The sequence below is a fragment of the Musca domestica genome, unplaced genomic scaffold (assembly GCF_030504385.1).
Source record: "Musca domestica strain aabys unplaced genomic scaffold, Musca_domestica.polishedcontigs.V.1.1 10, whole genome shotgun sequence".
Lineage (NCBI taxonomy): Eukaryota > Metazoa > Arthropoda > Insecta > Diptera > Muscidae > Musca > Musca domestica.
In genome coordinates, this window is record NW_026712115.1 from 2,799,477 (window position 1) to 2,812,506 (window position 13,030).

At 34.5% G+C, this 13,030-nt stretch overlaps 1 protein-coding gene across 3 annotated transcripts in view; it reads left to right on the forward strand.

Moving 5' to 3' along the window:
* The window catches only part of LOC101892496 (cyclin-dependent kinase 4), a 28,864-nt gene extending 17,706 nt beyond the window's left edge, over positions 1-11,158 (forward strand). For all 3 annotated transcript variants that reach the window (XM_005183325.4, XM_020036686.2, XM_059125442.1), the window contains exons 4-7: positions 4,956-5,091; positions 5,158-5,486; positions 5,752-5,887; positions 8,997-11,158. In XM_005183325.4, the coding sequence (XP_005183382.1) occupies positions 4,956-5,091; positions 5,158-5,486; positions 5,752-5,887; positions 8,997-9,080 (685 nt within the window). In that variant the 3' untranslated portion in view covers positions 9,081-11,158. The remainder of the gene's footprint in view (positions 1-4,955; positions 5,092-5,157; positions 5,487-5,751; positions 5,888-8,996) is intronic.
* The last annotated feature ends 1,872 nt before the right edge of the window (positions 11,159-13,030 follow it).

The following is a 13,030-nucleotide window of genomic DNA, read 5'->3' on the forward strand; positions in this document are numbered from 1 at the left end:
TTACATATTATATGTGAAATCTTTGTAGAACGCGTAATTTAGGTGGTAGAATTAAAAAAATCTGTAATTAGCCTTCTCGAATTTAACTAATTTTCTATTCAGGTTTATGATTTTGACAAAAAACATTGTAAACATATAATTTCAAGAGGTTACCTCCTTTATTCTACCATAGACATAATGTTAAACATTAATGACAGGCGAACGCAGAATGATACTGATAATTTGCTTATGAAGCTATTCATGATTTTCAACGGTCATTTATTGCAATCTTTCATAGTAACACAATATGTTGTTGCTGTTGTCGTTTTTTTTTTCTGCTGACTTGACAAATTTTCGATTTCTTGAATGACTGCTATTTCCATGTTTTGACAGCCCCTTCATCAATTCATTCATTAGAATTTCCGATTGTAATGAATGTGAATGAGTGATTTTAAGAATCAAGGTTTATTTATAGATTCTTCATATCGCCTCTTTCAGCTGCACAGATTTTAAATATTTAACTTCAATTTTTGATACAAACTCTGGGATGCATTGTTTAAGCAACATGTCATCTTGTCATGTGTATTTTATTGACTTTAATACGTTTACAGTCTACTGTGTTAAATAAACCCATAATGTTCAAAAATGGATATTTTTTGTCAGACCTCTCGAAGAACGGAACAACGACCAAGGTGGTGCTGCATCGTTTGAATTTCATATATACTTCACAGATTTGAATTTCGAATTTCGTGCTTTCAATGTCCATAACATTTTTGGAGAGTAAATTCGATATTTATCGCAGGTTTCTGGTTGAGAGAAATATTTATTTGTAAAGAATTGCTGACTTGTTTCACAAATTAAGGCCTTTGCAGATATATATCATCTTTACAACAGATTTTGTATTAGAAAAAGTATTTGTATGTGTGAGTTGGATGCTTATTTTGCTTTCTTTGAGCGTTTAGTTTATTTTCCAGTGATCAATTTTTTACATACTGGGAGGTTATTTTTGGATCGTTGTCTTGTTAAACACCCATGTATGAGATATGTTTTCTTGTGCCTATGGCAACATTGTGTTTTGCAATATGTTTTTATATTCAAATCGGGACACAGTACACGTTGTGCGGTATATTGGACTAACGTCATACGAAATGATTCGGACTCTTTGTTTCCATCACCTAGCTGCCTTTATATCCTACACCAGATGGTGATCAGGGTGTTATGTCTTTGTGCATTTGTTTGTAACAGGCAAAAGGAAACCAGATAGACCCATAGTTCCTTTTGATGATCTGCATAGAATCACATTCTGAGTCGATTTATGCATGTCCCTCTCTCTATATATTTGTGTAAACGAAGTACAGAATTTATATTATACAAAGTACGCATTTATTGCCCGATAAAGATGATATTTTGCACAAATCATTTGTTTGATCGAAGGACGTACCCTATTGAAATTAGGGATAATCGGTTGTGCACCATAAATGTAATATCAATTCAAATAGTAAGGAATTTTGCACATAAGACCAAATTAAGCCTGAAATTAAGCTAAATTTGATCGAAATCGTTTCAAATATAGCTGTAGCTCCCATATATATGTGGTTTATCCGATTTGTTATTTTTGTCCTCCACAGCCGTAATATGCATTCTGTAACAAAGATTTTTGGGGAAATATATCAAAGCCTTTTATTGTGCACTAAATAATATTAGCCTAAATGGGATGCAATTTTGCACTTATGTATATATTTTGTATTTGAAGGAGTGTTTTTATTTTCCCAATTGATTTGCCTTTGTTATCAAATTAAATTGCCGATTTCCTTGTGCCCTCCGAAACCTTTTTGCTTATTTTACCATATTTTTGTATTTGAAGAAGCGCATTGTTTTTTCTTTCCACGAAAATTGTGCTATGAGTCATTATACTCTGTGGAAAAAACACTTTCTCTTTTTTTCAGAAGAAGAACACATCTTGTTCTTGTACCCATCTAGTCTGTAATTAAAATTAATGATAATTGACGTATCAAGTTTGAATGAATATGAAAAACGCATGCGCAACTTCCAAACGGAAACATTTATGCAACGGCTGTTGTGTAAGTGTTGGGGGCTATTTAACCGCATGCATTACTGACACTCATGCACATATAACTCGTGAGAATGTAAACAACAAGTTTGAAGGGCAGACGAGAGACGAGAACAAGTGTTAGGGAAATAGAGAGAGACTTGGGTAATTATGAAATTCTAAGAAAGTTTGCAAAGCAACACCTTCTGAGATTCTTTTGCCAGTTGATTCTTCATTCAGAACGGGGAGACAGTACAACAATACTTGCCAGGCCACTTGCATTACAATGGATATGTAGTTGTTGTTGAAGGTAAGTTTGAGGATGACGATGAACATTTTTACTTGAAGTATCTACTTTTTATTTTAACGGCTGTTGATGACGCAGTAACTCCATGCGTCATCCAACAATAACCGTTACGAATGTAGTGGTAGGAAGATAGAGAGAGAGAGAGGGAGAGAGAGAATTCTTGGGCTTCGTCTCTTTCCCTTTAAAATTCTAAAAAGAATTAATTTGTTGTCTGCATATTCGCTGTTATTTATGGCTAAGATGGCACATCTAGCCGGCGGAGCTGTTAAATTGCTACTGGCTCCCACATAGACAACACCAAATTGCAGTTTCTTGATTTCCAAGTAACTGTTCTTACTAAACTTATTCTGTTTGTTGTTATTGTTTCTAACCCTTGTGACTACAAATCCAATATAGACGGCACAACGGCGCCGTAAATGCTGATAAGTCACGCTGCAGCGATTTCTTTTTCGTCTTACTTCACATACTGCTAGATTGTTTGTGCAAAAGCAACCGCACAATACAATTGAAGCCTTTCCTCTCGGTACTTTTTGTGAACGTCGTCTGCAACAGCCGAGTATTGCCGGGCGGCAATAGAATTTGCAAAGCCAAAAACCCACTTGCTGAGAGTTATTTTGCAATTAGACGCTCCTCGTTTTGGGGTTTTCTTGAATGTTTTTTTTTATTGTCGTGTTGTTTCTTACTTTTTGAAGAAGAGTATTGCTTAATGTATTCATTGAGTGAGTGTATGTGTGGATTAGCGTAAAACAATGTTTTTTGCATTTTCGGTAGGAGAATTGTCCAAATTTGGTGTGGTGTATATTATGGGCGAGTACAAGGAACACAAGTATAGGTGGTGTTTTCTAATCAAAGAAAAACAAAAATTGATTTCTAGGCACCACAGCCACCAGTGCGATACTCAACACTTTTTTAAGTAACAAGCAAGCGAGTGTATGGTGGTGGTTAGATGGGATGGTAGGTGAAAGATAAATTACTCAAGAAACTAAAGTGCCGTACAATTGTTTACTCAGATGACCTAGGACAAAAATTAAAAATAATTAGACGATTCTTAGTAATTAAAATTAATTTAGTTCCATTACCAGGCAGGCAGACATCTAAAGAATTGCCATTTTACTTAGTATACAATCAGTTTCCCGGAAACAAAAACAAATTACCCCTTCTTCGGGTATTATTACCCCATAATACCTTCCCCATCCAAAATATTCAACAATTTGATGTTATCAGCAAGAAATTGTTTGCAAATAATACCTACATTGTACCTGGTTGTAAAAAAAAATCCGCAACATTGTTGTTTATTTATTTATTTAATAACAAAAGTCAAGACAATAATCAGACTGTTCTCTACATTTTGCATAGCAGCATACCAACAGCATGCCCATACTCATTCAATGACAGCAGCAAAAGCAACAATCGTAGCAGCAATAATAAAATATCTGTCTGCTTTTCCTGCCTGCCGGCCGGCCGGCCGGCCGCTTGCCTTCGTTATGAAATCATATGAACAATCAGCTGTTTGTCCATGTATGGGTTATTAATTTATTGTTTACTCGTCTCCAACACTTGCCGCTGCCCCTCTTTCTGTCGTTAACGACGACAACGAAGCAAAACAATTGGCCAGCCAGCCAACCACATACACAACACAATGCCGTTCATTGTTTATTTATATTATTTTCGAAGAAAAAGCAAAGGGGAGAATTTGCACACTAACACAACTACACACATTGTCTTGTTCTTCTTATTGCCCCCATTTCATTATGAAGGCCACAATTGGTAATTATTTGTCTCTTTTCCTCACTTGGAGATCAACTACTCTTGAGAGTAAACAAGTTTGCCCCTCTTTTTTGCATTGCTCTTCTTTTTGGTGTGTGTTTCAACTCGTTCGCTCACTATTTGTTATTCTCTCTTCAACTTTGCTCAATTGATCAACGTGTGTGTATTTATTTTATTTGCACTCAAAGGTCGGTTTCTCTTATCGGATTTAATGTTGGGAGTCAACGCTTCTTAAGAGTGGCGCTGAAAGCCAGCAGCAATTGTAAATTGGGCACCATCTTTTCATTTGTTAAAAGCCAAGTGGTAAATAAAAGAAATAAACTCTTGAAAGTAGTAATTATATCCCCAGCCATATGGCTAGAGATACGGTCAAAACGTGCATAGTCGAAATATTGGTTTTAAACACTAGGTCTCGGCTTATCTCTAGTTAAGTGAAAACTCTTCGATTTTTTCCAATTTTTTTCAGATGTAGGTATTTTCACCCTGAACCCGGAAATCTATTTTTTCTTGGGGGACGGACCCGGGACCCCAGATTTTTTACCCGAAAGTCCGGGTTCAAGGCCCCGAATAGACCCGGATCCACTTACCCGATATATTAATGAACTGGTTAGAATCGGGTTATGCTGGTGGAAAGACCCATATCTCTGAACCCGCAAAAGGTACTACCACATATTGTAGCATTTTGGAAAGGTAAGAGTATCAGCTCGAACCCAGACTTTCGGAAGCGGATCTAAGTTCACGTTTTAGTATTACGATTTCAATAACAATAATATTTGATAATAATTCATGATAATAATATTTGATAATAATAATTCATAATTAAACAATCAATCTGAAAATTCTTATTTTTAGACTCTTCGAGGTATGCCAGTTCCTGGAACGTGAAGGCCAGTTAATGGTTCTGCTGGTATTTGAACATTTAGAACAAGATCTCTCGGATTTAATAGAACGTCTACCCAAATCTGGAATGCCACCCACAACAATACAAGTAAGTAGCTCTCATTATCAATTATCATTATCTCTGTTAATATCTTTCCATCTTTTGCCATTTCAGCGTCTTTCACGTGAACTGCTAACCGGTGTTGATTTCCTTCACTCACATCGTATCATACATCGTGATTTGAAACCACAAAATCTTTTAATTTCCTCCCAGGGACATTTGAAAATTGCCGATTTCGGTTTGGCCAAAACTTATGATTTTGAAATGAAACTAACATCGGTGGTCGTTACACTGTGGTATCGTGCTCCCGAAGTCCTGTTGGCCCAAACATATAATAGTTCTGTTGATATCTGGAGTTCGGCATGTATCATTGCGGAAATGTTCTCACGTAAAGCTCTGTTCCCCGGCACATCAGAAGCAAATCAGCTGGATCGGATATTTGAGTGAGTAAATACATCTGTGTATACCGGGTTTAGTACTTTGTTATTTATTTATTGTGCAAACTATAGTTTAATATATTTCTTAAGATAGCCGCAATGAAGGTCCATCTTAATTATAAATATTCATATTAATTATTGAAGCAGTGACTATTTAGATAGTAAATTTAAAAAACAAAGTATAGTTTGCACAAAACATTTAAATTTGAATAAATATGTAATCGATATTTAATTCCTGTATTTTAAAAAAATTTCTATCATTTGTTTCCAGATTAACTGGCCGGCCAACAGCTCAACAGTGGCCAAGAACCATCTCCTTATCACGAGAACATTTTCCCGCGCGGCATCCCAAACAACCAAGGGATTTATGTCCAAACCTGTGCGAATATGCAAATGATCTACTGGCAGTAAGTATTTGTTCAACAGTAGTGAATAGTTTGGAACTATAGTAGTTTTCGTTCTTTCGCAAATTTGTTGACTGCGAAAATATTAGGATTTTTGGAGCGAACATTTTTTTCAGTCGGAAGAACTATGCAAAGTTGGAACTAATCTATCTTAAAGATTGGTAGATTGGACTTACTTGGCTAGGGCTAATTTCAGCGTTTCCGCCAGAAGCGGATATGATTGAGGCAATACCCCTCTCCAGGAGCAGAGAGAGCTTTACGGCAACCAAGCCCCAGCTTATATAAGCAAGACAGCACTCTTACTCTTTTTCACGACATTTCAACACATATTGACTCACTGACCAAGAATAGGTAGTGCGATAGAACATTTATGTTGGCTCTTGATTTATGAAAAGGTTTTAATACCGTCAACCACGTATACTGTTTAGGACGTTGAGCATACTACTACCCTTCGGCCATGTTTAAAACGGTGGGCCGTCAACTTCATGTGTGGACGCTAGTCGTACATGGAATTCAAACACAAGAAGTCGCATATCCGTAAAGTGAAACAGGGAGTTCCCCAAAGAGGGTGACTTACTTAGCCAGGGGATTCATTTACCTTACTCCTAGATGATGATGGGATTTATGCCTGAGATGAACGTTCTGGTTTATATCTCCATCCTAGCAAATATCCCACGTCTCCTGATTGAACGCATGGGACGTTGCATAGCACCTTTTCAACTGTCTCGTCTGGGATCCTCCTCATGGTAATTCATCAGGCATCCGTTCTCCAATAGCTTAATGAATTCAAGTAGTTCAAGGACGGCTTTAAACATTTTGCTACTAAAACGTTCGCAAATGATTGTACGCTCATGACGTACGGAACCATTGACAAAATTTATGATCGGTCGAATCGCCTCTTAGTCGATCTAAACGCTTTCTACATTATTAGGCATATTAAAATATCCGCTAATAATTCCAAACTATTCATAACGTGTTCTAAATTCCCAAAAGTAGTAGGGGTCATATTCGATAGACCGTATCGGTCCACGTTTTGGTATGGCCGCCATATAACGGTACCTCCCAATATTCGGTTATTTTCGCCATATTTTTCACGGATTTGCCTAAAAATTTGTATTTTTAAGTCATAATGGGTTCTACCTTCGCTGGCGAAATATTGTATATATGGGTCCACGCTTTTGTATAGCCTCCCCCCCATAACGGTACCCAGGACCCCAGATTTTTTATCCGAAAGTGCGGGTTTAAGGCCCCGACTAGACTCGGATCCACTTACCCGATATATTAATGAACTGGTTAGAATCGGGTTATGCTGGTGGAAAGACCCATATCTCTGAACCCGAAAAAGGTACTACCACATATTGTAGCATTATGGGAAGGTAAGAGTGTCAGCTCGAACCCAGACTTTCGGAAGCGGATCTAAGTTCACGTTTTAGCATTAGGATTTCAATAACAATAATATATATATATATATATATATATATATTCGTAGATGACAATCCTTGAAGTATAAAATAGTCTATAGACTTTCCCGTTTTGGTATGGCCCACATATAACGGCCCACTATATGGTATTTTAAAAGGTTATATTTAGCTCACCCCGTTTGTTTTATTTTTTATTTATTATTTATTCTTGGGTCAAATTTAGTAATTCAAATTCAATTCAAATTCTGCCTGACAACCGATTAATCTGAAATTTTGTATACACTTCGGATTTTGGTGACAATACAATTATGTTTATTCATTATCATTATAAATCCAAGATGGCGGCCGCTACAAAATGGCGGATAACGTAGGTTTTATCAATCCCATCAATATGGGTATCAAATGAAAGGGCTCAAAAAGCATAATACAATATAATATAAAAAATTGAAATCCAAGACGGCGGCCGCTACCAAATGGCTGATACCATTTTTTTATCAATTCCACCAATATGGGTATCAAATAAAAAGGCATGACAAGAAGAATACATTATACTATACAAGTTCAATATTTAAGATGGCGCAGCCACTAAATGGCGTATAATAATAAGATTTAAAGTTAGAAATTGCATCTGTAATTCTGTCAATTCTCTACAATATATGCAATTGAAGTGCCCCTCGGTTTTATTTTAGTCAAGTCTATGCATATGTTTATAATTCCCACGACTGTATCTATATTTTATTATTTTTTGATTTTTAGTATATTTATCTTAAACATTGCAATGGATGTTTAACATAAAACCTTTTAACTTAAAAAGTTTTTTACCTATTTTTCATTTAAACGGCATTATCCAACGGTCTTACTGGTATTTGTAGTTTAAAGTGGAAAACGTTTAACTCAGATTGAAATGTTTTCTTTAGTAAATGATGAAGAGTATTAAAAGTACGTCACGCGCAGAACTTAATATTTTTACTTGTAATTTCTCTACTTCTCTCTTCTGTTTCGTTTCAAATTAGGATATACATAATGGACCAGCAGATCTTCAAGTAGAGCAGTTGTCTTAAAACAACTGCGCATCCTTTAACCTAAAATAACCATTGTCAAAACGACGGCAGTGATTTTTATTACGCTTCTGACTCCCGTGACCCATAATAGATAGAGTTGCTTCGAATTTTGACTGAAATATGTACATTAAACATTTTAGGCTGGTTTTGGTTTATTCAAAAATATTTTGTCGAATTTTATGACGGACAATTCTGTAGAATATTTTGATCTAATGCCCAACCGACTCCTTTGAGGATTAATTTGATTTCATTGCCTGTAATATTGTTAAAAACTCAATGTACATAAAATGCATAGGTTCCAAGGAATCTTAACTTGACTATTTTCATCTTAACTCGAACTTTCCCGCCCCATTTTTTTTTAATTTCCGATACACGGTTTCAAAACGATTGTCTTATATTTAGAGCTCAAGTCATTTAGGAAACAGTTGAATTTTGTCGCACAGCGTAGTTTGGCAGCTATCTTTTAAAGAACTTTGTCAGCCTTCCGGCGTCGTCTTTAAATCTCATCTAATGTTTGTAATGTATGCAACGAGAGCTTTGTAATAAAATTAAATATTTTAAAATTCATATGAACGTATATATTTAAAAACTTTGCTAATCTGTAATCATGTTTTTCTATATTTTTTGCAGCAAATGCTGTCGTATGATTTACGTTTACGACCCTCAGCATTGGCCTGTCTAGATCATGAATACTTTCAACAAGAGCCGTTGTAAAAGTTAAATATTTATTTATTATTTTTTTTTTGTTTGTTTATGATCCGTGTTAAATAAGTTCAAATATTATTTAAGAAATAGTAGTTTTAGAAATGTGTTACCTTAGAGTAAAAAAACATAACAACAAAAACAATGATAAAACAATAGCCGAGACACTAGCGTTCAACAAATACAATTCCTTAATGCATTTCAAAAGTTGTTATATATAACAAAACAAAAGCAACAACAATAAAAAGTGTTCATTATTCTTTTATATATTCTATATCATATCTTTTTGTACGTATTTATGCATATTTTTCGTTAATTTATATATAGCTATTAAAATTAAGATAAATCGTTTGTGTAGTCAAAATAGTTTTTATTGATACCTGAGCCGGATACCAAACATTTTCTTGAAAGAATTTTTTTTTGGAGGGAAATAAGAATGATGAATTCGTTTCTTTCCCCACTTTTATTCATAAACTAAAATTTCTTTCAAGAAAAAATACAGTATTTGGAGTTGGTTTCAAAATGAGTTGAAGTTAATATCAAGAAAACCATACTCAACGAAACCGTTGACTACAATAATAGTAAAAAATAATATATATATATTTTTTTTGCTAACTACACTGCCCTAGCATACCTCAAACTTTGTCAAAAACATAAATAACATTAACGGTCTGTTTATGTATGTCTAAAGAAAATAAATAAAATAAATAAAAATACCAATTCTATGTAAATTGTTCAATTTTTTAAATTGTATTTAAATATTTAAATTTATAAAATTGAAACCCATTTTCGTTTGACATACATAAACAAGTCTTAAATACTAAGATTTCACTTATGCCAAGTTATTTAAAAAATCAATCCACTAAAAAATATATTTTTTAATAACTACACTGCCCGAGCATACCTCAAACTTTGTCAAAAACGTAAATAATATTAACGGTCTGTTTATGTATGTCTAAAGAAAATTAATGCGAAAGAAAAATACCAATTCTATGTAAATTGTTCAATTTTTCAAATTGTATTTAAATATTTAAAAAAAAAATCAAAAAGTTGAAAAAAAAATTGAAACCCATTTTCGTTCGACATACATAAACAGGTCTTAAATACTAAGATTTTCCTTATGCCAAGTTATTTAAAAAATCAATCCACTAAAAAATATATTTTTTAATAACTACACTGCCCGAGCATGCCTCAAACTTTGTCAAAAACGTAAATAATATTTAAGGTCTGTTTATGTATGTAAAAAGAAAATTAATGCGAAAGAAAAGTACCAATTCTATGTAAATTGTTCAATTTTTCAAATTGTATTTAAATGTTAAAAAAATTACAAAAGTTGAAAAAAATGAAACCCATTTTCATTCGACATACATAATTAGGTCTTTAAAATACTAAGATTTTCCTTATGCCAAGTTATTTAAAAAATCAATCCACTAAAAATATATATTTTTAATAACTACACTGCTCGAGCATACCTCAAACATTGTCAAAAACATAAATAATATTAACGGTCTGTTTCTGTATGTCTAAAGAAAATTAATGCGAAAGAAAAATACCAATTCTATGTAAATTGTTCAATTTTTCAAATTGTATTTAAATATTAAAAAAATTACAAAAAGTTGAAAAAAAATTGAAACCCATTTTCATTCGACATATATAAACCCGTCTTAAGTACTAAGATTTTCCTTATGCCAAGTTATTTAAAAAATCAATCCAATTTTTTTTTTCAATACAGTACCTAAATATGAATGTAAATTCAATACAAACAAAAAAATAAATATTTATATGTATAATTATTATGCAGCGACATCGTCATTCATTGTATTGTCCCAACTTATGTATATTTATTGAATAAATTGTTTATAAATGTTCATTATTCCCCAAAATCAACCACCCCCCCTCCTCCTCATTGTAGTTGTAAAACATGTACACAAACATTTATTATATTTCGTTTTAAGTTATATATGCAAAAAGATATATATCATAGCATTTTTATATATGTATATTTTCATATGTGTTACACGTGTAAACACACACACACACACATACACACAAATAAAAGGCATTTGTTTACTTATACAATTTCATATAAATTCGCTGCATTTAAAATTAAAAATATACATATGTATAAGTAATATTAAAACAACATAAAATAAAATACATTTGCAAAATGCATAATTATTGCCTTGTTTTAATTTATCATGTTGGGGTCAACGACGTTGTAAAGAGGGGCAACCTTGGAGCCCCTCTGTAATGCTCGAGAAAGGCCATTTGTGTCTGTTGTTCCCCAAAAAATTGTTTCTAAAAGTATTTCTGGTTACGCCGGTGATTTGTGTTAAATCAATTGCATTTTTAATACGTTATATTTCAACACTTTTTCAGTCTCAATTTTGACCAAAAACATCAGACCATCTTAAACTACATTTTCTTTAACTTTTATCGTTATTATATTTATATATTATATATATATAAATATTATATTTTTTCGTTGTTGTAAAAGTTATACATGGTGTGTTTGTTTTCTGCTAATCTGGTTCTAATTCCACGTTCAAAAATTCGAATACTTTGGTCGTATGTAAACAGAAGTCTTCTAAACTGAGTGAGGTAGTTTTGGCCGGGTAATTGAAAAGGTGCAGCGTATTGGGCAGGCTTGTATAATACGCCGGACAGACGCTGCGCACATCTTCGACAATTCGCAACCAAAATGAATTGAGATAACTGCACCAACCTGAACGCAATTCCGCCAAAACTACCTGGTTCACCTGCAATGGATGAGGTGTGGTCTTATGATTCATCATATAATTGTTGATGACATCTCTGACCTCTTCGGTATGAATGCCTCTCAGACCTGCCTGGTAGGTTTCTCGATCTAGAGGCAGTCTCTTGTAGCGTTGGACCTCCCTCTCTAAAACAATGTTTGTCCTTCCTGAGTGGGAGAGTTTTATCCACCACGATAACAAGCAGGTACTGCAACGAAAGCATATGGTTACAGGGTGAGATGAAAAAACTGCAACCAACTTTAGACTGCTGTCATTTGTAAGCCACTCGTCGGACAGCTGTTAAAATTATTCCAGTGACAGCTCATTATATTATTTACAAGCCTATAAATGCATTTTGGTGACCATTTTCCAGAAAAAAAATATTCGTGATGGAATTCAACCGTAATAGTGTGCATTTATGTTTGGCTGGAAAACCACAAGTGGCTATCGTTAGAGCACTCCAGTATTTAAATGTGAATAAATCTCTTGTGTCTCGTACCAACGCTCGTTAACGTGATACTGGTAGCGTAGCGCGACGTCAAGGAAGTGCACGGAAGAAAACAGCAACATCAGCAGACATGGATCGAAAAGTAAAAAAGCGACGTCAAGGAAGTGCACGGAAGAAAACAGCAACATGAGCAGACATGGATCGAAAAGTAAAAAATCGACTTGATCGAAACCCGCGTCGCTGTGTCCGAAAAATGGCTACTGAGCTGAACATATCGCAATATTCCATTCGCAAATATTGAAAAATGAGGTCGGGGTAAAGCCATTGAAATTCCAAAAAGTGCAAGAACTTACACCGCAACAGAAAGAAAATAAACTCAAGAGCTAAAAAGTTGCTTCGCTTGGACGAAAGTGGTGAACTGCCGAATTTGGTTTTATCCGATGAGAAAACATTCGTTGTCCAGCAGTTTGTAAAGAAACAAAATGAACACGATAATACTTGCCAAAGAGATCAGCTGAAAATGTGCACCTTCGGTTGGAAACCAGAACTCAAGCGCCGGCCATGGTGATGGTGTGGGACGCCATAACAGTCGATGGTCGCTCTCCACTCGTATTAATCGGCGTGGCAAACATTTTGTCCGCAGACCTTGGACATTCCAACACGACCCAGCACCATTGCACTAAGCGCGTGCCACCCAAGAATGGTTATAAATTGAGGTTCCACGCTTCATTTCCAGCGCACAAAGGCCACCAAAATCT